The sequence below is a fragment of the Oreochromis niloticus genome, linkage group LG7 (genome assembly GCF_001858045.2).
Source record: "Oreochromis niloticus isolate F11D_XX linkage group LG7, O_niloticus_UMD_NMBU, whole genome shotgun sequence".
NCBI lineage: Eukaryota > Metazoa > Chordata > Actinopteri > Cichliformes > Cichlidae > Oreochromis > Oreochromis niloticus.
Window position 1 is genome coordinate 13,499,662 of NC_031972.2, and position 25,456 is coordinate 13,525,117.

A 25,456-nucleotide genomic window follows, 5' to 3' on the forward strand; every position below is an offset into this window, starting at 1 on the left:
ATGTGTAACTTACTAGTAACAACCGGCTAATGTGCAACAAGTTGGAACTCAAGTGAACAAATGAGTGATCCCAAAGTGTGACACCCTCCATGCAGAGCACTGAAGTGGACTCGCTCTTACTTCTGATGATACCTAATAAACCTAAAGTTTAACGGTTGTTTACAAAAAGATCAGATGCATTGTCACAAGGAAATTTTACTAGTAATTAGTTATTTGCAGATCATAATAGGATAGGGACTCAACGCTTGGAAAAGTTATGGAACGCTGAAGAAAACATCTGGTGGAAATTTTTTTCAACTAATTAGTAAAATGACTGGGAATAAAAAGAGCATACCACAGAGGATGAATCTTTGAGAAGTAAAGCTCGGGAGGGGTTAACCAAAAGACTTTGCTAGCAAATAGTTTATTCTTACTCACCTCTTTTTGCCATGTGTGCATACACCACTTTGCATTTAATTGTTAGTAAACTCTTGATGTCTTTCATAGTGTGTCTTTAATCCTGCACACGCAGCCCCCCACCAGCCTGGTTCTTCCTGTTAAAAGGGAGTTTTTCCTTCCCACTGTTGCCAACTGCTTGGTTACGGGGGTCATCTGATTGTTGCTTTATACCTTACAATATAAAGCACTTTGAGGTGACTGTTGTTTGGCTGCTATGTAAATAAAATCAAAAATTGTATTGAGCTGAAATAGTTTTGTAGCAATTTATGTCATGTAAAGTCAACCATAAGATTTAGAGAATGAAAAGAAATCCTTGTATGCGACGGAAAAGGCTGAAAAACAGACCTGCATAGCTCTGGATGACTCTGCAGTAGAAAGCACTGCATGGGCTCAGGAACAGTGGTGGAAATGAACAAATGCTGCGTCCAAGAATGCAAATTAGAGAAATAACATACATTAAGTTAGCTCAAGAAGACCTGGAACCTTCTCTAAGCATCGTATTTTAAGTAGGCTTGAAGTGGAAAACTGTCCTGTGGACTGTGAAAATTTGAAATAGTTTTTAGATATCCTGGACACTGCTTCCTCTGGACCATCAGGGTTTTTTTTAATCAGCTTGCAGTTTAAAAGCAAGCATCTGTGAGGCAGTAAGGAAATATAGGCAAAGATAAGGTTTACATTTGTAAAGAAAACTTTAATACAGAATGATACATAAAGGTTTTGTAGCAGCATATGCTATTATCCATCATCTTTCTCAAAGACGGCTTGCTCATTTCAGCTAGACAATACCAAAGCATGATGGACGGGACTCAAAGAACCCTGCTGCCCTCCTGAGAACATTTGGCACGTAATAAAATAAAGATGATCGTAGCGGTCTCAAAAACAGCAGCACGAGCAATCATAGAATAAGTGAAGTACACAAAATACTTTTTTTTTTCAGAACTATGTCAATAGGTCCTGAGTTCCTACATGCTCCCAGAGAACTGTTAAAAGAAAGTTTGATGGAAGAAAATGTGAACCATCAACATGTGTGACTTTGACGTGTTCAACTGAAACTCAAATCCATATGAGGATATGGAGTAATATATTATGGAAACAGGGATTTAATACAATGAGGAGAAAAGAAACCCAAACAGTTCTGCAGTTTATGCAGAAAGTTAGCTACTATTTAATGACAACATAACATTTTTCCACCATTTAGACTACATCACAACAATAAACATCCTCTCAAATGTGGTTCCTGCTGACAACATCTTATCTGGAATGGGGCTGTGGTCTAAAGCCTCATGTCTAGGGAGCGGGAGGGGGGGAAGCAGAAGATATCGAGGCGTACCTACATTAGACCTTGCCGGGGTAATTTGCAACACATACAAATAAAGAAACAGAGCCAAACAACTAGTATAAATAAATCACATGCCCTCCACTCACTTAGACAGGCGTGTGACGAAAGAAAGATTGGGCAAGTTCTAGACACATTTAAAGTAAATGCTGTCTGGCGTGTGTCTCACTTCTCATTCACCAGCGGACAGACAGATTGCTGTGTTTTGAAACATTACAGTGACTAATTAAATGTCTTGTGACCAACGGCACAGTAGTGAATTTTACAGGAAAGTGGGGAGCAGAGAGGAGAGTTTTGGTTTAACCCCCCCCTCCAGAAAAGCTTGGGTAAATTAACTGCTGATTAAAAACTGAGTGATCTGGTCACAGATGAGTTCTCATGCCTGGCAGAACATCTGAGAAAAAAATACCGAATTCACAGTCCTCTCCCAGCTGTGTTGTTTATTCACAGGAAGCTGCTGAAAAGTGGTGAGACTTAAAGCTCCAAATGGAAGCATATTTCACTGTGTATAGACAGAAACATTAAATAAACACGAACTATCAAATAAACCATGTAGTTTTCTCTAGAAGTTGATCAGACTTGAAACTCAATCACCGTAACAGGAACAAACAGCATAACACTCATCCAGTTGTCCAACAGATGCAACTTATCTGCTCCTCCAAAGTTCAACATGTGTTTCAATTAAAACTGTCTAGGAAATCTCTATCTGTATCTTCCACTTGGAGCACATCCTGTGCTCCTCCTTCTGAGGTCACAGGCTACGTGCTGAAAAACAGGAAGTGTGTGATTGAGTTATTTGCAAGCTTATCCTGAGCGAGTCTGTATTAATGGCTGCTGGGTTGATTAGTTCACATAGCCAACTTGTGGAAAAACAACAATCTTTACAGCTTTTCCAATTTGTCATCTTGAATTTAAGGGAGAATCTTTGACCTCCTCAGAAAGGGATCTTTGCTGGATAAAAAGATGTGCAGTTGAGGGATCATTTGCATAGCCTGTGTGGGAGTAGTGTGATATAACACTTCTGTTTTTACAGTACCGCATAAAAGTCTTGAGCTACCCTTCATTTCTTTATATTTTGCTATAGGAAAATTGGAAATGGGTGGAGCAGGTAAAACATCTACAAACATACATAGACATACAGGATATAAAGAAAAAAAAACATTTGTACGAGTCTAATGAGCTTAAAAGTCAGTATTTGATATGACCACCTTTATTTTTCAACACAGCCTTTAATTGGTCTTCAGAAATAGGTGTGTTGGAAACAATCAATCAGATGCTTTCCAGATGATATTACATGGTAGATTAAAATTTGACTGTATTTTCAGCTTTCATAATTGCATCAATTTTGACAAAATCCTGAAATGCAGTCCAAACCATGACAGAGCCTCCACCGTGTAACAGATGGCTGCAGACACCCACTGTTGTTGCTCTCTCCTGATCTCCTCTGTACATATTGATATTGATTTCAACCAAAAATTTCAACATTTTTCTTCCTGTTTCCCTTCCTTAAGAATACCTTCTTGGCTGCCATCCTTTCCATTGAGACCCTTTCTGATAAGGCTTTGGTAGATGGATCAGGTGAAGTGCATCCTCAGATTTTTTGAGGACACACTGCATATCATGCCAAGGCAAGTTTTTGGCTAATAGCGTTTTGAGAATCACATAAATGCTATTTTATTTGATGTCTAATAAACTATTTATTCTTTGGTATTTTTTTTTTTTAGATTCAGCCAAAGAAATGAAAGCAACTGATGTGCTTTTGTAACAAAGTGCCTAAAAATACAATTACAGTTGTTTCTTTGCTAAGTTGTCTGTTGTGTGTACATACAACACTGATTCATCCCTTGAGTTATGTCTTTTTAAATGCTTGAATGACTCATAGGTCAGTGTTAAGTGCCTTAACAAAAAAAACCAAAAAAAAAACCAACTCTGAAAATGGTCATGTACAAAGACTCGGTGAGTCAGTGTCCAAAATAAAACTTTGTAAGACCTTCAAACCCAGGGACCGCTTTAAAAATGAGGAAATTACAGAAAATCTAACTTTTTGGAAGCAAAATATAAAGAAGTGAGGGATGCACTGTGCACTGTATTGTATATCTATAGGTGTATGTATGCAACAGATGAGGTTTGTTTTTTTTTCTTTTTAAGAGAAGTGACCTACGGGTGAAAAAAACGAAAAAAATAAATAAAGGGAAGGGAAACCTTCCTGAGCGTCAGTGACTTATCGTGTGACGCCGGCTGTGCATTGTTTCACTTGTTGTTTATGAGGGATGAGCAAAAAAAAAAAAAAAGTGACAAGGAGCTGAAATAGAGGATGTAAGCCTTGTGAAGATGACTGAGATCAGATTATTTGTAAAGCAACAGAAGAGCTGTTATGTCACTGCAGCATGACTGTTGCCGTGTCCTGTAATTGTTTCTGATTTGATTTTGTTATAAACTTAAAAGAAAAAAATGCATAGCAGCGACTTCTGGATCCAGAACTGTCTAAAAATTCGATCCACATTCTTCGGAGAGCAGAGACACGCGGCCTTGCATCACTTCAACATTCTTATTTGTTATACTGCATATTAGAACATCAAACTTGGTTTAATCATTTAATGATGGACTTTAACCCCTGACGCCTGCTATATAGATTGAATTAAGACAAATAAAGCGTTAATATTTGTAAGAGAGGCTAGCATTATTAAGGACTGCACTCTAAACATACAGTGGTGTTCTTTAAGAGCTTTCAGCATGAACAGCAACAGCCAGAGGGTGGTTACTGTGTTCAATCAAAGCCGAAAGTTTGTACTGTGAATGTTGTGTTTATGTTCCCATCATCTGTGTGGAGGATTGGAAAATGAACTTCATCTATTACAGTCCTCCTTCTCATTACAGATACAGCAGTGGAGAAGAAATGCATTCACACCAATGGTGTTATGTATTCAAAACACTTTAAGAAACGAACCTGCTGTATAGCAGCTATAATATAAGAAAACCTACCAGGATTACTTTTTATATAAAAGGGTTGTTGTGGGGAAAGAACAGTCAACCAAAAGTGTGTTGAAGCAGCATATGGTGCTGTCTAATTGCATTTTAGGGACACATTATGCATGTTTTTTAAACAGCGTGGCTTCGTAGTACCACTCTGACTGCAGTTCTGGATGGTAGCTCATTGAAAATTGGAAAAGAAAAAACAGGACATCTAGTTTGGGCATCCTCGTGAATTCAGACACTCAACAAATCAACTTGACTTACTATTAGTCAATGATTTTGCGATAAGACGGCTAAACTATTTGCCACTTCAGCATTGCTCGAGTCACACCGGACGAGTCAGGAGTAATCGAGCTAGATCGGGGCGTAAATTAGGGTAAATCAAAGCCAATGCCTACCTCTTTGCCAAGTTTAATGGCAATCGACCTGGTAGTTTTCACCTAATCCTAGTTACAGACTGGAAAACAGGTAAAGAAAACCGACTGATTGCATGATTAAGGCAGAAGCTCGGCTGGTGATAAAACTGGTAGAAATAAACAGTTTATGTATCAAGAAATCAGCTGATTTATTAGTGCTGTTCCCAAGTCATCCAAAAAAATCAGTTGTTGCAAATTTGATTTAGATGAAAGCAGTGTGCTTTAAAAAGATTCAAGGTTTTTTCCCCCACCCATAAATGCTGGGCAATGGATATTTAGGCATATTTCAATGTCCAGCACAAGCATTCTTGAATGTGAGGGTTTTTTTGTTGTTGTTGTTGCAAAAAGTAGGGGTAGGGAAAAAGTTTCACCTTAAGAAACTACAGACAAAATGTGTGTAGGCCTTGACTCTAACACTCACACTGACAATGTGAACTTTGCAGGGAATATAGCACATCGTAGACCCACAATATATGGATGAAAGTACTGGGCCACCACTAATTTTTGAATTTGGGTGTTTTCAGTCTCATTGCCACAGATGCATGCTGCCCAGTGCCTTAACCTAAGCATTTGTGAAATAATGGATCACTCTGAAGTGCAAAGTGAATTTGAGTGTGGCACTGTAACAGGAAACCATCATTGCAACAAGTCTATTCATGAACTTTCTTCCCCCCGATATTCCACGATCAGGTGTAAAGTGGTATTATAAGCACTGAGGTGCACAGTCCGTAAATGTCTCCGGCAGTCTGTTGACTCAGTAACTGAAGAGCTCCAAACCTTCTTTGGCATTAACATCACCAAAGAAACTTTGCTGGGAACTTCATGGCATTAGTTTCCACGTATGACCACTTCCTGTATATAATGTATGTCCCATGAAGTAGATTTACATAAAAAGGACAATTTATCTTATTGCTAGTAATATATGATACAAGATTAGACTGCAATAGTGAGGATAAGTAAGGACACGGGTCTTGTGAAAATTGCCTTTGTGAATCAATGTCCTCTTAGTAGTGCCGGAAAAAAGAAAAAATCAACTCATGCCAAATTCCTAAAGTCATTTGACAAAAACAGAAGACACGTCGTGTGGGAGTTCCTGGCAAGATACACTGGAAATACAGTGTCAAGTGCCTTTGTGTCAAACCAATTAACACTTTGCTTCAGTTAGAGAAAAGAAGGGTTAATAGTGGTGCTGATAAGGCAGAGGGAGGGGGCGAAATAAAGGAGCTGTCACAGAGCAAAAAGGAGGTGTGAGAGAAAAGCGTCCTGACCGGTTCTGTCTGGTTAAAGACGAGCCGTATATGAAGGCGGCGGATTATGACTGAGTGAGGAATGCTCGTCTTTGTTGAAACCTTTGCCCATGATGTCATCAGTACTTTCCCTGGCACCACCTGTGGCAGGATCCACAGGAGGGGGCCAGTTTAAAGCAAAAGCAATCACGCTGTTGTAATGCGCCCTAAGTAGTCACCTGACTCTGCTTTTGTTTTTACATTTTTATAATCGGATTTCGACAGAAGGCAGACTTCAGTGTGCAAGGCCACAAAGATTAGCTGAGTGGCGAACCGTGTAAACCCTCCGACAAATGTGGGTGTTTGCCTGAGCCGCGCTATAGGAATGTGTGTGGGTGTCAGTGTCTGTGTGTCTGTTGTATATACTTTGCGATTTGAGAGAAAAATGAAAAAAAAAAATGGCAGAGAGTGTGAAGTTGATTAAAAATAGAGGCATGGAGAAGAGCACGCAAAAATGAGACAGAGCGCCGAGACAACTCCAGCAGAAAGAAAAGGAGAGCACGCTGGAAAAAGTGAGAGGGAATTAAAGTGGGACTCGTGGCAGAGCCCACAGTGCTGATGTTAGCTGTCTGATCCACTCAGAGACAGTTGGCAGCAGCCTGTCTACCAGCCGCAAATGTACAGTAATTCAAAGCATGCGACGTGACGCCGTTCCCTGCTAGCTGGAGCTACAGTCACCCACCCACTCATGCACACACACACACACACACACACACTGAAGCAGTACACCCTGTAAAAGTAACAAATGCACTGAGTGCTCCATTCCACGTGATGCAATTATTCACAGTTCCATAGCAAATTTTGGCTGAAGCTAATCTCATAACTAAAAGGCATGGCGCCTTTTGCAAAAAAAAAGAAAAGAAAAGAAAAACCCAGATCTTCCAAACAACTGCGAGGAATTCAGCTCACTGGTGTCAGTTGTGCTTGGCTTCCTTGCAACCAAAGTTTAGGACAAAGACAGTTCAATAAACTTAATATGTGATAATCACTGTCCACTACATTTAGGGTCAAGCAATGTCCAAATCAGACTTTGGCAACAACTTAACTGAAGCTTCTGTTTGAGGCTGTTTGAGATGAGAGAAACATTTTGTACCAAGTTGGAGCTCAAAGTTCAAAAAGCTTTTCTTTAAAGTATAGATGGAGTTGGCATATTAGCAGCAAATAAACACATGTGAGATTAAGAGCCTGCGGAGGGTGAAAAGAGTTGGTAAAAGGAAAATAAGATTCCAACTTTTGTAGGTTAGTTCTCATGAGCTTCACATGACTTGCATTTAGCCCCCCCCCCCCTCCGCTCCTCTCTTCATTCCCTTCTTTCTCCCTCTGTGCTGAGCGCTCACCCCCTCCTCCCATCCCCTTTCCTCTGTCACTCCCCCCCCCCCCCTTCCCTAGCCCCTTCTCAGCGCAGCACATAGACTTCCTGTGTGTCCTGGCCTGAATGGTATGTGCATGGAGTGGGTGTCTGGGAGGCCTTTCATCCAGCATGGAAAGAAAAGAGAAGTGGAGAGAGGGGCTGAAAAAAAAAAAGAAAGTGCGAGAAGAGAGTCATCTTTAATGACTTTGAGTCAGAGCAGTTGTCCAGAGACACAGAGTGGGTGGGGCATGGGATAGAAGGGGTGAGAGGGCTATGGCTGTGCCAGGGATTTGTGTGCGTGTGTGTGTGTGTGTGTAGTGTCTGGAGGGGAAGAGAGGCCTGCTGGGAAGGCCTGCAGCCTGCCTGTTTGCCTTCCTGGGACAGATGACATCCGGCTGGGAGATCGCTTGCATGGCTGAGTGACGATACTCAACTAGAATAGATAAAAATTAACTTAGAATTCGAGCTCTGCTGTGGGAAAGTATAAAGTAATGCAGATCAAGCAGGATTTGCAAGGACAAAGTGACAGTTGTGCTTCACAGAGCTGAACTAGAAAAGAAGTCTTGCAGTTACTGCAGCCTCTTGGGTGAGTGTTCCACTGCTGGCGTTGGCAGACAGGGTGTAGCTGCCTGCTGACTGCCAGGCCTGAGCAGACCTTACCTACACTGTGAAGGGGCACATACAAGTGAGGCTGCCTCATGTCATGGAAACAAGCTACAGTTGTCTCTGTGTGCACATGCGCACACGGAGAATGTCGAGGCATGTCTAGACAAGATAACCTTTAATAGGAAGACAGCATACAGTGCCATCTGCTGATTGGACTGAGGTTTGATTGTTGCCATTGTTGGCATTGATTTAATTCATATAGATGGATCAGTTTAAAAAAAAAAAATTAACAGTGATATATTATATTATAAAGAACCTGAATATATGGGAAAGTCAAATATCTGATAATCCAGCTGTTGGCAATAATGGGGAGGAAGAAGACTTCCTGAAAGGAGGAGAGTTCATTCATCAATGGCAGTAGACACATTTTAGTTGTAGTCCAGCATTCCTTTATTTATGCTATTGTAATGCATCACACTGAGCTCAGCTCTCAGCTTTCTTGTGTTCCTTACCTGGTGCTTGGCGGTGCTGGAGGCATCAGAGCTTCCTGCAGCACAGTGAGCTGTGCATTGGTGCAAATTAACTTGCCACTAAGTAGTTTGTTATGAAGTGAAAATTAGTGGGCTTATAACGGAGTATTCAATCTTCAAACATCAATTATTTTAACCAAGTAGTTATTAGAACAAACCTGCATTTTAGAGTAAGGGGAACATCATTATTAGCACCAAGATGCTTTTCATAAAAGTAAATCATTTACATAACTAGGCTTCTATATTAAACAGCAATTTTTAATGTTAATGTTCACATAGAGCAGAGGTATAAAAGTTTTAAATGAATTCGGACTTTAATTTCAGTGTTATTGGAGCATGAGTTCTCATTCATTTACCACTTTCAGTATTAGAGCTATAAACTAGCATCAGTAGTCTCAACTCAGTATACTCAAGTGTTACTCATGGTTGTCTGCTGAAGCTCTCAATTTCAACACTTTATATTTATGTAACTGTCATAGTGCAGTACTGAGTGAAAATGATTTACTGGAATTAGCCCTAAATTTTCATCATGTGCTATTATCCGGTCAAGGTTTATCCATCTGTTCATTTATTTCATACTGATTAGCAAATGCTACCAAGCTATTAAGCTAAGCAAAGTTAGCGGTTATTTGTTAAGTAGTACTGCAGCATGTGCATGTGAGGATCCAGACGTTAGGATGTAGCATGCAGCATTGCTGTGTCTATCAATAAGCTTGTTTACAAATGCCTCATACTTTTTTTCTATGTTGACTATAAAATCCTTCAAAACAAGTTTGTTAATTATGAAAGAAAGAGAATTTCCCCTTCTCTGTAAGCTCTTCCTGTCATAGTCCTCAGGTTTTTTGTTGTTTTGGCGGTTTTGAATTCTTTGTGAATTGCTTTATTTTTATGCCGGAAGTTTTGATTTTGTTGGATTTCTTGGTTCCTTTGTGGATTTCTTTTTTTCAGGTGATTGCAAGCTTTATTTCCAGTGACATATTTGAAGCTTTCATTTCTGTTTTTAACTTGTGATTATTCTAGTGATGAGTTTCAGTTTTGCTTATTCGAGTACAGTGAACTCAGAAACCAGTCTGACATGATTGGAGTTCTGTGACATGACAAATAATTGTACTGTAAGCAGTCATCAGGAGATGGTTATACTGGTCATAAAGGGATGGGCTTGGCCAACAGAAATACTCGGCTAGGCTGTGATACATAGTTGGTGCTAAAGAGCCAAAGACTGCTGTTACAAGGCAGACTGGATCCATGCTTTCATATTATAGATGCCAAATTCTGACCAGGCAAGGTCTCCAATCATCTGTTGTCCAATGTTGGTGAGCTTGTGTGAACTGTAGCCTCAGCTTCCTGGTGGTGCCCGGTGTGGTTTTCTGCTTCTGTAGCCATTCTGCTTCAAGGTTTGATGTGCTATGTACTCAGAGATGCTCTTCTGCATAAATTTTTTTACCCAGTGAACTGCCGCTCGCTGCATATTTCCTCTTTTTCAGAGCATTCTGTAAACTGTAGAGATGGTTATGTGGAAGTAGAGCAGCGTCTTCTGAAATACTCAGAGGGGTAGTAGCAGAAGTAGAGTTGCTGCTATGTGATTGGCTGATTAGGTACATGTGTTAACAATCGCTGGAACAGGTGTACCTAATAAACTGGCGAGTAAGTGTCTGTTATAGAAAGACCAGCTGGCCAGATTTAGGGCAGTTTAGCTAATCTGAAAGGAAAGTGATTGTAACCTAGAGCAACAACAAATAATACCATTTCACTGCATATTTATTTCAACACAATACAGTATGTACAGTTTTAAAATTTTTGCAAAACTTTGAAAAAAAAGGGGAAAAAGGACAAAGAATTGGCCCATAGGAACATCACCAGTGACTGTTCTCAACATTAACATTCATATAGCACTTAACTCAAATGTTTAGCACAGAAAATGCATTGAAATGTTTCCAACTAAACATACAGAAAATGCAATAAATTATATACAGAACCTTCTGAATAGATACTGAACATACCCAGCTGTTCGATACAATATATAGATTTGTAGGATACTCGAATTTTTAAAGGCAGCAGCAGAAGTAAAAGAACAACGGAAAGAAAAACAGTAAAATTAGAAAGTTTTGATTGAAACTGTCACCACGTTTCATGAACTGAGATCATTTTACTTAAGTTAGCATCTAGTTATCTGTTGTTTTTCTCCCAAAGTGTCGATCTTAAGATAGTAGGCAGTGAAAAAAAAGCCCAAACACTTTACATCACACTCTGAACAAGCTGAGATAGTAGCACTACAGTAGGCTGGATTCTTCAAGGACGTGTTATACAGCTTTTTAAAGTATACACACAACTCTCTTTCACACTGTCGCACATGTACACTCTGAGTCATTGAGTTTATGGAAAGGACACTGATGGACACAACGCGCATCCTCAATCTCTAGCTAGCTGATCGCCACTGCACGTCTTAGCATCAGAGCTAGCAGGTTTAAATGCTTCAGTATTCTCTGGAAACACCTCTGCAGTGTATATAAGATGGATGTGCATGGCATCAAACAATACAGCTTGCATATAACAAATTGCAACTAACAAATTAGTTTCTTTGATATGATGTATAATAATAATAATAATAATAAAAACAACAACATTCTGGACAGATTTTTCCTATGACACCAAACCCACACAAAGAGGCACAATTAGTTAGAAAACTCATTTTTGTGATGCACAACACGGGTAACTGTAAAGCTTCTCAGTTTCCTTGTGACTCCTGTATGTGTATGTATACATGTGCATATGTAGGGCGAGAGGGAAGCTGGCTTGAAGTAGTAAAAGAAGATGGAAAAATTTGGCATTTGAACATTTTCACTAAAGAAAAATCGCCAAAGTTCAAGGTATGTGAGATACTGAGTGGACAATCTGGGAAAAGAGAAACATTTGGCAGAGCAACACCTTCTTGTCCAAAGCTTGAGCCAAAAAAAGTCTGACAAGTTTCCTCCTTCTGCCAAAAAAAAAAAAAAAAAAATCTGTAAATTTCCAGAAAGAACATCCACAAATGTCCAAAGTCATTTTTAATTCAAGCAGTGTCCACAAAATCTTTGCGAGGTGGTATAAATCAGAGAGTTGTCACTGTTTGTTAGAGACCTGCATAGCATCGTGTGGTTCCTTCCCTGACTAGAAAGCTCACTGAAAACTGGGGAAAGCAGAGTAATGCTGATTCCACATGGAGACAAAATAACTTAATAAAGTATCTTCCACTCTGATGCAGAAAAATGGATACTGCCCATTGGCAGGTGCTCGGTGGTTTTCTGTGCTGCCAGTAAATACTGGCTATATCCCGTCTTTGTGGGTCAACCTTTCAATCAAGACTCACAGTCCTTTTCTTTGAATACAATTTGGTTGCTCAGTAGACCATCAGCTTTCACCCATCCACTGCAGCATTCTGAAGATGCTCAGCTTGGAGAAATGGCCTTTTTCAGGCTGTTTGTATTACTGCTAGACTTTCTGATATTTCCATAATAATAATAATGTGTAGGGTGTAGTAGCAGTACCAGAGCGACTGACTGTTTTCTTTATAAAAAGGCTCATCTCTGGCTGCATTTCTCATCAATTCAAGCACACATATTTTTGCATGCCCTCCTTCCCTTTATGCATTCTTCTCAATGTGATATTTTTCTTCCAGTACTTGCCCTATAGAAGGCTGGAGATGGCTGGAATGGTGTGTATTTCTTGAGATCTAAAAAGACCCGAGCTCAGATACATCTGTAAATACAGTAAAAAAAAAAAAATCATAAAAATCGAAAGCTAATAGAAATGATTTGCCATACAGCGGCTTGCAGAGGATGCAGGGCAGATCCGGCCTTTCATCAGAAGTCATTTTCAAGGAGTCAGCTCAGGGAATGATGATGTATCAGTGGGGTATGTGTTAGATTACTTTTTTTCCACTTTGGTGAGCAACTGCAGAAAAATGTTTAGCAACGCAGGCCAACGGTGCAGCTCTGCTGGAGATCCCCTGCACCAAATTCTGAATAGGTAAGATTGTTCTTCCAGATGATTCCTGCACTCCCATATGTGAGCATGCTAAAAGTTGGCCCGTTCGTGTGGCAATGGAAAGTATCTCCTGATGGCAAACAGAAGAAGCAAGTATGGGAATAATGCAGCTGCTGTAGAAAAACAGCACTGCATGGAGCAATTTCATTTCCCGTTCATACATCAGTTTCTATTACTTTACTTGTTTAGTATTGGGAGCTGATTCTAATTTTGAAACTCTTTATACTCAGTCTGAAGTTTGACAAAAAAACTGCTCCATGTAGTTTTCTCACAATTGAGAAAACCTGTTTTGGAGTGAATGGAGTTCAGCTGTTGAGCCGTCGCTGATGAATCAAGGACTCCACTGCTGTTAGTCCTCATTCAGCAGATATGCAGGTGATAGATGTCAACAGCATTACAAAGACATGGAAAATAACATTACGATCTGCCTTTAGTCAGCATGGTGATAACTTTTCACATTTTTTATAAACTGGGAATGGGGGAATCTGAATGGGAGAATCTGAATGGGAAAATTGAACAGACAGGAACGGACACTTTACACTCTTCAGAAGATACATCCAAGTGTAAAATATAGATATACAAATATATATCTTTACTGTACTGTGAGCTGTGTTTTTAAATGCTATGTTTAGATCCTGACTAAACTTAAGAGGTCTGACTCAGCATGCGACTACTAAGAGGGGGTCTGTCAATAAATTTCCTGCAGTCATGACTGCATTCCAAACTTTGGCCAGCAACTTTTTAGTCCAGCTTATTCTGTGCTGTTCTTTGATCCACACAGATAGAAAAACAAGGTTTGGATATGTTTGCTAACCGTGTACAGGTTTGCATTATTTTCAGTGAGCAGTCGTGGGTAACTGAAAACAGATTCCCAGCAGTTATTGAATGAACTGCATGTCTTTGTGCTATTTCCATGATGGCACGAATCAATAAGAACTACATTTTTTAGTGTGAAGCCAGCATGAGCACTTCAATCTGCATCTTTCTCTGCCAGCTTGACCACAAAGTTGGGAGGCTAAATAGAAGAAGTGTTCCACATGTTGAGAAATTCACTAGTTTGCACACTAGTTTGTCTGTGGAAGGATACAGCCAGGGTGGATCAATAGCAGACCATGACAACTGGACGGGGAACCAACCTTGCCCCCCCTCCCAGCAGGGGGCTTTTGCCTCAAGTCACTTCCCAAACACCCTATACATATTTGGAAGGATATATGCATAGTACACTCAGAGAAAAATGTAGTTAGAGTTATAAAAGTGTGAAAATATCAGGAGAGGCATTTTCTCTTGGTGCCGAAGTGGATCAGTAAAATCACCACACACTAGGAAAGCTGACTGTGAGCGTACAGTATTTTCAATACACTTTCATATGTTTTTGCAATATTTGACTATGCGCATGCTAGCTAAAACTAGCTGCACAAGCTGAAATGATCTCAATTTAGTTTCAGGACCTGACCTGACCTCCATAGGCCTGTGGGTTCAGTGTCCTCCTTAGTCATCCTGGTTACCACAAATGCGCTTTTCATTGCTCAATTGGATGAATTAGTTGAGCAGTTGAAGTATATCTGTAGAATTCAGCTGAGGGGACACAGCGACTTTACTAGGTAAGCCTGGACCCCCAGAACCTGTTCATAATGTTGATGCTGGCTACAGCATGTTTACAGGAGTGAACTTAGCCTTTAGCTTAAAGACACAGGTTGAAGGGATGGCATATAGCCCTGCATGTAAACTGATGTTTTTATAATCAAATTTTACAGGTAGGTAAGTGAGATTTAGAGGTACCTTTGGGCACATGCTGTTACTCCTGAGCGAGCCCTGCTATTTCTTTCCATTTTCAGCTGTAATGCTAAGCTAAGTGACTACTGGCTATAGTGACAAATTTTCAACATTCTTGGCAAACTATGTGCGATGGCTGAATTTCTCAAAATGCTCAAGTATGCATCAAAGTAAGAAAGAAAGCAGTGCTCTTTCAACATGCCGCTTTTTAAAATGTTTAAACCACGTCAAACTTTGTGGAGTGCCGTGGAGCACAGGGTCTTACTGAGCAGACGAACACTGCAGAAAGTCTTCATTAAGAATTTAAATCCATCAAGAGTTTTAGGCATTTAAAAATATTTGAGCCTTTCAAGGGGGGTTACTAATTTAGGCAAATTTGATGGGTTAAAACCAAGAGACTGTCAGATATTTCTCTTTAGATGGAGTTCAAACAGCTGCATGACGCAACACCAACATGGCAATGATCTGCTGTCCAAACTCAAATAGTGCATATGTATATATTTTACACCTTTCTGAAACTCTGCTTAATCTCTTATCTGAATGAAGTTTTTGAACATGGACTGATTTCTACCACTGTGCAGCATGTGGGCTGTCTGGCCTTTCAAAATTCAATTCATTAAGCACATGAAAAGAGAGTGCCAACGCAGAGTTCAACACAAAGTCACTTTATTAAGTTGAGGGGCAGCTGGAGCAACCGAATGTGGGATCTTCCTGATCAGGATATCTTTTTTTATCTTCTTTTTTTTCAAGTGGATGTTGCCTCTGCTTGGAAAGATAAGACAGGAGTAGAGGGAGTAAAAGATGGCTAAGTGTCTCTGAATAACCATTTCCTGGTATTTGATCATCTCCATGCTCCAGAAATCATATATATTTTTGTTTTGTTTTAGAATTTATTATTTTAAAATTAAAAATAGAGAAAAAATAAGCCTCTGGGCATTGTACATGAACACACTTATGTCTCTACTGTCTGCCTGCTATGAAGTCTCTCACAGTAAAACGTAATTTTCCTCCAAATTAAGAAGAGAGACACTCAGGGATGGACCTCCGGCTGCATTGCTATATGAGGCACAGATCAGTGGTGGGTGAGTTACCCTCCTCTGCTGTCGGTGCTTTGACAGTGGGCTCTGTCTGTAGAGCTGAAAAAGTGTGTAAAATGACTCTCAAAGGCATTTAATAAGTAATTTCTCATAAATCTCCATCTCCTAAGCATGTGGACTCCAGGTCCTTTTATATACCAATCACTGTGGAACAAGATGTTCTGACAAAATAAAGAGCTGATATTCATTTTTTCTTTGTGTGTTTTTAAAAAGCTTCAGCCGAAATATGTGCAGAAAAGAAAAAAAAAGTATGAGGTGTCAGTGACATAAAGAAAATATGCCATTACACTAAACATTTTGACAGCCCAGATGACTGTTTGAGGGCAAGTACCGGCACATCCAATCCTGGGAGGTCACAGCACCAACCTGATTGGCAGTTTGCTTAAAACACACTTTGTCTTCTTTTCACAGGCTTCTGTAATCCTTCAACACAGGGTATCAAATTGGTCTTCAGAAGTACCAGAAGTTGACATTTCTCAATGAAAAATGAATGTGTGTGTGTTTGTGTGTCAATTTGAGATGCCTTTCCAAAGTTTGTTGGTGCCTCCTAATAACACATCTCTTGGTCATTTCCTGATTTCCTTCTGTCTCTATGGTTCATTTGGTTTAACAGAGGTGTTCCTTTAGTAACAGTCAATAATTAAGTTGCCCTGCTGGCCTCTGTGCATCTCCTCCACCTCACTGTAGGTTAGTTACTACACCTGAACATAAGTGTTCATGCAGTAAAGGTTCATTTTCATCTGATGTACAGCCACTCTACGCCAGTTTTGTGAATTCAGAGTCCCGTTCCTCTTTGCTGCAGCTGAGAGTGACTGCCTTAGGAGAATGAACCTTGCTGATTTCTTCCAGGGCACTGGCCAGAGAGTCCAGGTCCCCAGAATCCTGGTGCTGGGCTTCCCATAGAGTCAGAATCACTGATGACGGGCTCTCCTGACATGCAAAGTAGCACAAGTTCCTGCAGAACAGGAAAAATCGAACATTATAATATTGGCAATGGATAACAACTAAGTGAAGTAGTAATGAGGCGATCACTTTGCAGTTATTATGCCAAAGATGCCAATGCAAATCACTGAGGTAATTTTGCTTGTTCTAAGTACATATTTTTTTAAAAAGGCACAATGAACAAAAAATAAGACTAAAAAGAGGAGACAAAGCTGCAGGAGCTGGGATATCCTGAGTTTTGTCCCTGAAATTGGTACAAGGATTTGGGAATATTCAGTCTAATCTTTTATTAGACCCTTCCTGCCTTTGAAATACCAAATTCCTTTAAGCTTGTGTTATTCACAATCGAACATATCAAACATATCAAGTGTTCAAACTGAGGCATTTTACCATCCATCCATCCAATTCAGGGGCTGGCACATCTGAAAAGGCACCATCAGTGCTAAAAGGTATGTACAGGTTTTAGAGCAAAATATGCTCCCGTCTAGGTAACAACTTTTTCAGATAAGGTCGTGCATAGGACCTCTAACATATATTTCCAACTTATCATTTCAGACTGGAAAAGTCCCAAACAAAATGAAAATAGCTAAAGTTCTGTCGCTGTATAAAACTGGGGATAGACACCACTTCACAAATTACAGGCCTGTTTCTTTACTACCACAATTCTCCAAAATCCTAGAAAACCTGTTTAATAAACGATTAGACAAATTCTTAGATAAATATAAATTACTCCTACAGTCAATATGGATTCAGATCAAAAAGATCAACATCTCTGGCATTAATCAAATCAATTGAGGAGATTACAAATGCTATAGATCAGAAACAGTATGCAGCTGGACTATTTCTGGATCTCTAGAAAGCATTCGACACAATCAATCATGACATATTAATTAATAAACTGGAACGGTAAGGGATCGGGGGGTTGTACTGCACTGGGTGAAAAATTATTTAAGTGACAGGAAACAATTTGTGAAGCTGGGTGTCCATTCCTCATCATGCTTGGACATTGCTTGTGGTGTTCCACAAGGCTCTGTACTGGGTCCAAAATTATTTATTATTTATATAAATGATATTTGTAAGGCATCTGATATATTAAAATTAGTATTATTTGCAGATGACACAAATATTTTTTGTTCTGGGGGGAATCTAAAGGAGCTGCTGGATACAGTTACTTCAGAAATGTGCAAAATTAAAAAATGGTTTAACAGGAACAAACTATCGCTAAATCTAAGTAAAACTAAAATAATCTTATTTGGGAATTCCCTTAGAAATGCACAAGTGCAGATTCATATAGATGGTGTGGAAATTGAAAGAGTACTTGAACATAAGTTTCTTGGTGTGATTATAGATGATAAATTACTGGAAGTCTCATATAAACCATATACATAACAAAATTTCAAGAAGTGTTTCAATCTTGTGTAAAGTAAAACACATTCTGGACCACAAATCACTCCACATTCTCTATTGTTCCCTGATTGCACCGTATTTGCATTACTGTGCAGAGGTTTGGGGCAATACTTACAAATGTTTGCTATCATCAATCTTTATATTACAAAAAAGGGCCATAAGGATAATCCATAAAACTGGTTACAGAGATCATACAAATCCACTATTCTTAAAATCAAAAATTCTAAAATTCACAGATCTGGTTCATTTTCTCACTGCACAAATTATGTATAAAGCAATAAACAACCTGCTTCCTGACAATATTCTAAAACTGTTTTCTAAAAGGGAACAGGGATACAATTTGAGGGGGGAATTAAATTTAAAACATCCTTGTATCTGTACAACATTAAAAAGTTTTTGCATCTCTGTGTGTGGAGTGAAGCTGTGGAACAGACTAAGTAAAGATATGAAGCAATGTCCGAGCATGGCGCAGTTTAAAAAGCGGTTTAAGGATATGGCTTTTACAGGGTACAGGAAGGAGGTAGAGATTTGATAGGGTGTTCTTGTCCAATATTTTCATGTGTGTGTGGGTGCACGGGTACGCTGGTATAGGCATATATATCTGTAGGTTGTGTATCCTTTGAGGTGTTATTGGGGTTATTGAAAATGTGTATATGTGTGTATGTGTATATACGTATGTATGGATAGATAGAAACATATATATATATATATGTATATATATAAAAAATTATATATAAATAGTCTATTGATTACTAGATAGTGGAAAAGGGGTGGGATTAAATAAGCTTATGCTTCTTCCTGCTCCTTTTTGAACATGAAAGTTATTTGTAGTTGTGGTTGCTCGTTTTCCTTTTGTTTTGCTTTGTTTATTTGTCTCTTTTAATTCTATGTTGTTGTACTTTTTCAGCATGCTCAAAATAAAGATTCAATCAATCAATCAATACTGCATACATCACAGCTTCGTAGCCTGCTTGCAGTTCAGACCTTTCACCAACTGAAAATATTTGGATTTTATAAATATTATAAATCCTGTATCAGACAAGAATAGATATTTAGACAGATATTTACAGAAGAGGGGATTCTGGTAAGTGGTAAACATGGCCCTGTCCACACTTTTTTGTCAAAGTGAGTCAAAATGAGCCAATATTTGTCCTAAAATGGCAGATTTCATATATTTTCTATGTTTCACTTTTAATAAAACACGGGCTTAAGAGAATCATTGCATTCTGTTTTGTTTCACATGGGTTTGTACAATCCTTTAGGGGTCGCTACAGCAGATCATCTGCCTCCATCTCATCCTATCTCTAGCATCCTCTTTTGCCACACAAACCCTCTGCGTTTCTCCATGAATCTTCCTCTTCAACTCCTGCCTGGCAGCTCCATATTTACCATCCTTGGATACATATAACTCTTATTTTTAAAAAATGGCAATAAATAATAAAATAATAAAGTAACACACCAGTAGAACAATAAAATTAAGCCACAGTTTGTTGTGTGGTTTATGAGAAAACAGGTTTTAAATTGAATCTTCACCTATTTTCTTCCTCTGATGTTGTTACAGCCCCTCTCCAAGAGAGTGCACTGTTTCATTACAATGGGATTTGATTTGTTGCCTTCTCCCTGTCTTTGCCAGTCTACTTCCCACCTCTGTATGCTGATGTTCCCACACACTCAGAGAAATAATTACAAAAATCAGCTTAACTAGGTAGAGACATTCCCATTACATGCTTCCTGGTGTGTTTGGCTGGGTAGAAAAAGCTCAGAAATCCTTTTCCCCATTTCTCAGTCACAGATGTTTGTTTTCGGACTCAGCTGAAGCGAAATTCCATAATCACACAGTTTCCCATCATAGCTTCTTAGTGAACTTTTTCCCTCTCATGTTTCTCCAACTGGCAAGATGGAGAGTGTACTCACTGTCAGTACTCTCTTCCTTAAGTACTTGATGGAGCTGGGTGCACAGATCTAAAGTCTTCGTGGCTATAAGCACTTGATTATTGACTTCTCCTTTGAAGCACAAATAGAGATCACCCCATCACCAAACAACTGAAATCCTGCACAGCCTACGCAAATAACTGACCTGGCACAACCTCTCGAGAGTTTATCAGGGGCTGGAGGACGGAGCACATGCAGAGATGCTGCTAATGAGAAGTGCTAACATGAACACATTTTCTTGCCAGAGGCTGGCCTGTCAGCAGTCAGAGACCTTTCTTCAGATTTCTGCAAAACACTGCATCTCTTCTCTACAGCATTCTGTCTGTGCCTAACATTTCTCTCTTTCTCTGCATGTGTTTTAAGATCTATAATGAAATCGGCGGTGTGGCATGTTATTGAAGGCTGGAGAAGATAATTTCTGACGTGGTGTCTAAATTTCAGATTTAAACAAAAGTCTTCCCAGTGGGAACTGTGTTTACATTATGGAACATTTTCTATTTTCTTTCTCGGACCTAAAGAAAACATACCTGCTCTTTTATTTGACTCAGCAGTATGTAAATGGCAGCTGAGGCACGAGAATGAAATGCAGCATTCAGAGTGTTAGAACTCAGACCTGTCTATGTGGAGCTTTTGAGCCAGGAGCTGCCAGTCCTTCCCGTTGGCATTTGCGGTGTCAAAGGTGGCGCTGATCCGCTGACGGATGGACAGGGGGATTTTAAAGGCCCTTGACCCTGTCTGGGAGGTGATGGTACAGTCCGACTGCGTGAAAAAGGGAACCACTCCCTTTTCATTCTAGTAGCAATACAAAAAGTAAGAGATGTCAGGGTGATTTGATGCAAAAAGTTTCCCCTCCTCAACATGAAGACAAGGACAAGGACTTTGCAATCTATAGATGAAAAGCTCCCTGAGAGGCTCATTAAGCAAGCTCTTAAATCAAATCAAGAGTTATTCAGCGCAGTAAAAGAACCTATTAACAGGCCGCATGACTGCCCACGCACCACGCCTTCTCTGAGTGCTACTCACCTCCACTACAGACGTGTAGACCTGTAGTATCTGCTCCTTGCCCGTGACCTGTCGGATGCTGATCTTGCAGGAGAGCTGAGACGAGGAGTGGCTGTATCGCTCCAAAGTGAAGGCACACTGCAGGGGATGCTGGTTACTGGCCCACACCTGAGAAAAGGAGAACTCCTGCGGAGCGAGGAGAGACGGGAGGGCGGACAGGACGAACATAATGATGAAAGGATTAGGCTGGTGGAGACAACACACTCATTAAATCCCCGCTAAAGACATTTGTTATTTGAATCCTGCTTTGCCACCCGCTTTGCTGTTTACATGATTAATTAAGACTGAACGAGCGGCCTCTTTAGCCAATCAATGATGTTGCCTAATCAAGAAGTCTACCCATCAGAAGGAGCACTGGTGGGTGTTAGAGCCCTCAGGATGTAAATACGTCCTGCTAACCATGTGTAAGGGCTACAATCATTAGTGCAAATACTTAATTACTGCTTGAGAAAAAAATGCTTAAGTTACAGACGCACGAGCATTCTTAATAAAGCAACTAAATACCAAACTTACCTGAAAGTCCATAGTTGGTCAACATAACGACATGACTGCCATCAAACACTTCATTAACTTATTTTTAATTTTCCACATTTTGCTACTCCTAATACAAAACCCATACATGTAACTGCAACCTGTTGGATCAGGAGCAGTGCTGAGATGATGGTATTAGGGCAGCTTGCACTACATTTCCTCCAAATAACTGAAAAAACTAAAAGTAACAGAGCTATGCAATCTAAAAGGTCAATTTCACCTTCAATTACTAACTACTGTGTAACCCAGACAGTGGTGCAGTAAGAACAGGTCAAAAACACTGTTCTACAGATGAATCATCCTCTCTTCAGCTCCATCAGACAGCGGGACAGACTCTTATAAAAGCCTCCTTTAGACGAGAGTAGTGTCTGAATGAAAGCCTGTCGTCGTCTTCCCTGCAGCACCCTCTCACAGCGGCTCTTCCCTGAGAAATCCTAGTTGGTATACTTGCGGCATTATGGCAGGCTAATTCTGCTAATAGGATGTCACTGGTGGGATAAACATCACGGGGGAGAGCAGAACATGCAGCATGGAGACCCCAAGGAAGATAAGCATGATATGAGAGTGGGTGTGTGTGTGTGTATATGCCTTGCCTGGAAGTCATAATTAAGTTTGTAAGGGTGTGTGTGTGGGCGAGATAGCCAGCCGTAGTGATCCCCTGCTGTGCCCTTGCTGCTGTCCTCTGGCTTTGATGTGACCAAATAAAAAACACAGGGAAGCTGATGAAGGTGCACAGCTTCCTTCATTGTGCATGACCGTGACAAACACTGAACATGCACACGCAGTTAACACATGTCCTGCTTTTGACTCGAAATGATAAAAAACAGGAAGTGCCTACCTGGCAGGTGGTGAAAGGCTTGATGCTCCAGAGTAACTGTGGGACATCCTGGATGGATACCTGGAGGCTGAACGTGTTCGCCTTAAACAGCATCATTTTAGGCTCCTCCAGCAGCCGCCCGCCCCTGCTGCGCTCGCCCACTGCCACCTCCTGATAAGGAAAGGTGTGACATATTTTTTTCCAGGGGTGGGGTACGGGTTAGCAAAGTACAGGAAAAAGGTTGTTAAGTGTCAGTGTGTCAGGAAAAAGACACAAAGACAAAAGAGTACAGATTTGAAAACATGCACCGATGAATCAGAGCAAAGAGCAACGTTCAAGTTAAAAACGGGAAGAATGAAAGAAACTGAGAACAGCTCAAACAATTCAAATTAATCATCAACTACATCAACCTTAGTCTTTGTCTTTAACACTGAATTAAGTTGCTGTGGATTTTGAACTGTTGGCTGGAGAAAATGAACAATTTAAAGAAATTTGTGAATATTTTCTGACAATTATTGACCAAAAAGCAATGGTCTGATGAAAGTAATCCCCACCATTAACAGTCAGATTTGAACCAGAACTTTTAAGCTATTTCCCTAAAAAAAAGTCTGAAAAATGTGACCAAATATTATATTTATTTTTCAAATGGACAAAAAAAAATGGAAGAAAAACTCTGTTTTTTCCCCCTGCCAGACGGGCTTGCACTCTTTTAGAGCAACTGTGACCATGAATGTAAAAACATCATTTTTATGCTTTCAAAATGTGCCCAGACTGAGTGGGTACTAAAAATACTAAAAGCTCCCTCAAAGCAGAGAGAAAATTCACAATAACAATATTAATATGCAGAGTGACAGGAACTTACTGTGCTCCACAAAAAAAAGAGAGAGAGACCGCGTAGGTTCCCCATTTATTTAGGTGTAGGTAAGTTAACAAATGAATGTCGAGGGAAATAACAGTGGGAATGTCTAGTGCATAGCCCTGAGACGCAATGACAGCCGCTGACATAACAAATGCTTTTCTAAGCTTTCAAAGCAACTGCCTTTAGCTGATGTTTGTTACAGCTGCTCTCTCTTCAATCTTCTTTCTCCAGGTAAAATGCCCAAAAGGGTTTCAATCTGGTGAGGTCTGAGTTGTCACTGATAAAAGCTTTGGTTTCACAGCCAGTGTGTTTGGTGGCCACAGTCTTGCGAGACTGGAAGAGCTCCTTTGTACGCAGCCAGACAAAATTTATCTTCAGATTTCATCCTGCTGCTGCCGTCATCTGCTGCATCATCGATAAAGGCAAATGAGCCGCTTCCAGAGGCAGCCATGCTCTGACATGATCCGTGTTATATTGATGCGGTGAAATAGTTTGTCTTTCTCCAAACTTTGGCTTTCCATCACTTTAGAAATAGTTAATTATTGATTTATTTATTTTTTTGCAAGAGTCTCCTTGATGCTGCTTTCACAGTCTCCTCTGAGCAGATTGTGATGCTTCTGTATTCTCGATGCTGATGGAGATGCCACTGACCACTGTGTCGAGGTTGTCATCCGCAATCGCTGTTTTTGTGGGCAACCTGTTTATTAAGTCCACCACAGCTTTCCTTTCCTTTTTTGTCTTAAGACCTTTCCACAATTGATCTATTGCATCTGCTGTACTGCTCGACAATTTTTTTTGTTTTCTCTTTTTACAGTGTATTTTTTTTAATTCATGGAGCATTTTCTGGGTGCTCACACTGATGTATGCCTCCCAGCATTCTTAACATATGAAAAGACTGAGTAAAATGAAGGGTACACAGCTGCTACCACCTTTTACGTGTGAAAGACGCATGTAGTCGGAAACATCCGGGGCAGCGACTCACACTAGACAGTGAACTGTAAGCTGACTTTTGCAGATATGAACAGAGAGACATTAGAATGGCTAATTGTATAAAATTACTAAAATATTCAGGAGCTTTCAGAGCCAGTCTCTGGAAATTTATTCGCCTAAAGCAGCAAAAGCATCAAATTTCACTCTATTGTTGAAGGGCTCTGTATGCGTGCATGTGCTGGCGTGTGCTCGACTTGCATGTTTGTGTTTACATCTTCTGTATCTTGGATTTGCAGGGAAGGGTGGGGAAAGGAGCACAATGCAAACGACACAGGCTGCCTTGAACCTGATCGATTCCTGCTTCAAGCTCACAGGGGAAATTATTTGTCGTATGGAGCACAAACAAAGGCAAAAAAAAAGAACAAATGAACAAATAACCATGTCTGACTGATGGAGAGGTGGAGTAAATTGGCTCTTGGCACCTACATCCAATTTCTCTTTGTTCACTTGGAATTCTGCCTCTAGGGTGGAGCCAAAAAATTCAAGCAGGCCTAATGGCTAAGGGACAGCTCTCAGCACAACTTCAGAATAATTTAATTAAAACAGGAAAGAAACAATCATTGAAAAAGTCGTGTTTTAAACTGCAGCATCTTTTAACAAAGAGGTACATTTGTACTTTTGAGTCTGGCTTTCGCTGTGAGGAGAAAGGCAAACTTTTCATCACTCAAGAGCACACCAGTGAACTTGTGCACCATCTCAGACTGTGTCTGATTCTAAGACTCGTCACATGGAATGCAATACTGAAACACATTTAATTAACAGAGAGCAAATTAAATTACTTAAAGAAAGGGCAGAGACGCAACCTTGAAGCATCTGTTGTCTTTGTAATTAAAAGTCCCTCTTTGTCTCTTAGTCATCAGGCATCTCCCAGCGGCTATGTTACAGAACATATCTTCAGTGGAGCACAAAAAAACTCTTCCAGACAGCAAAGCTTCTAGACAAAACCACCAGCAACTTTCCAACTTTAAAAATGTATTTATATAAAAAATCCCAAGGCACCTTTTTTTTAAAACTTACAATTAAAATACATTTAATCTCCAGATCTGATCCTGCACTATTAGAAGATTTGACTTTCATCAAAAGGGGA

The 25,456-nt window shown here is 39.9% G+C and overlaps 1 protein-coding gene across 2 annotated transcripts in view; it reads right to left on the bottom strand.

Moving 5' to 3' along the window:
- Nucleotides 1–10,676: 10,676 nt before the first annotated feature.
- Nucleotides 10,677–25,456, bottom strand: part of LOC100697801 (netrin receptor UNC5D) — a 172,989-nt gene continuing 158,209 nt past the window's right edge. For both annotated transcript variants that reach the window (XM_005454484.4, XM_005454485.4), the window contains 4 exons: nucleotides 22,542–22,691; nucleotides 21,134–21,298; nucleotides 20,724–20,902; nucleotides 10,677–16,784 (listed from right to left, as the gene is read on the bottom strand). In XM_005454484.4, coding sequence (XP_005454541.1) covers nucleotides 16,586–16,784; nucleotides 20,724–20,902; nucleotides 21,134–21,298; nucleotides 22,542–22,691 — 693 coding nt within the window. In that variant the 3' untranslated portion in view covers nucleotides 10,677–16,585. The remainder of the gene's footprint in view (nucleotides 16,785–20,723; nucleotides 20,903–21,133; nucleotides 21,299–22,541; nucleotides 22,692–25,456) is intronic.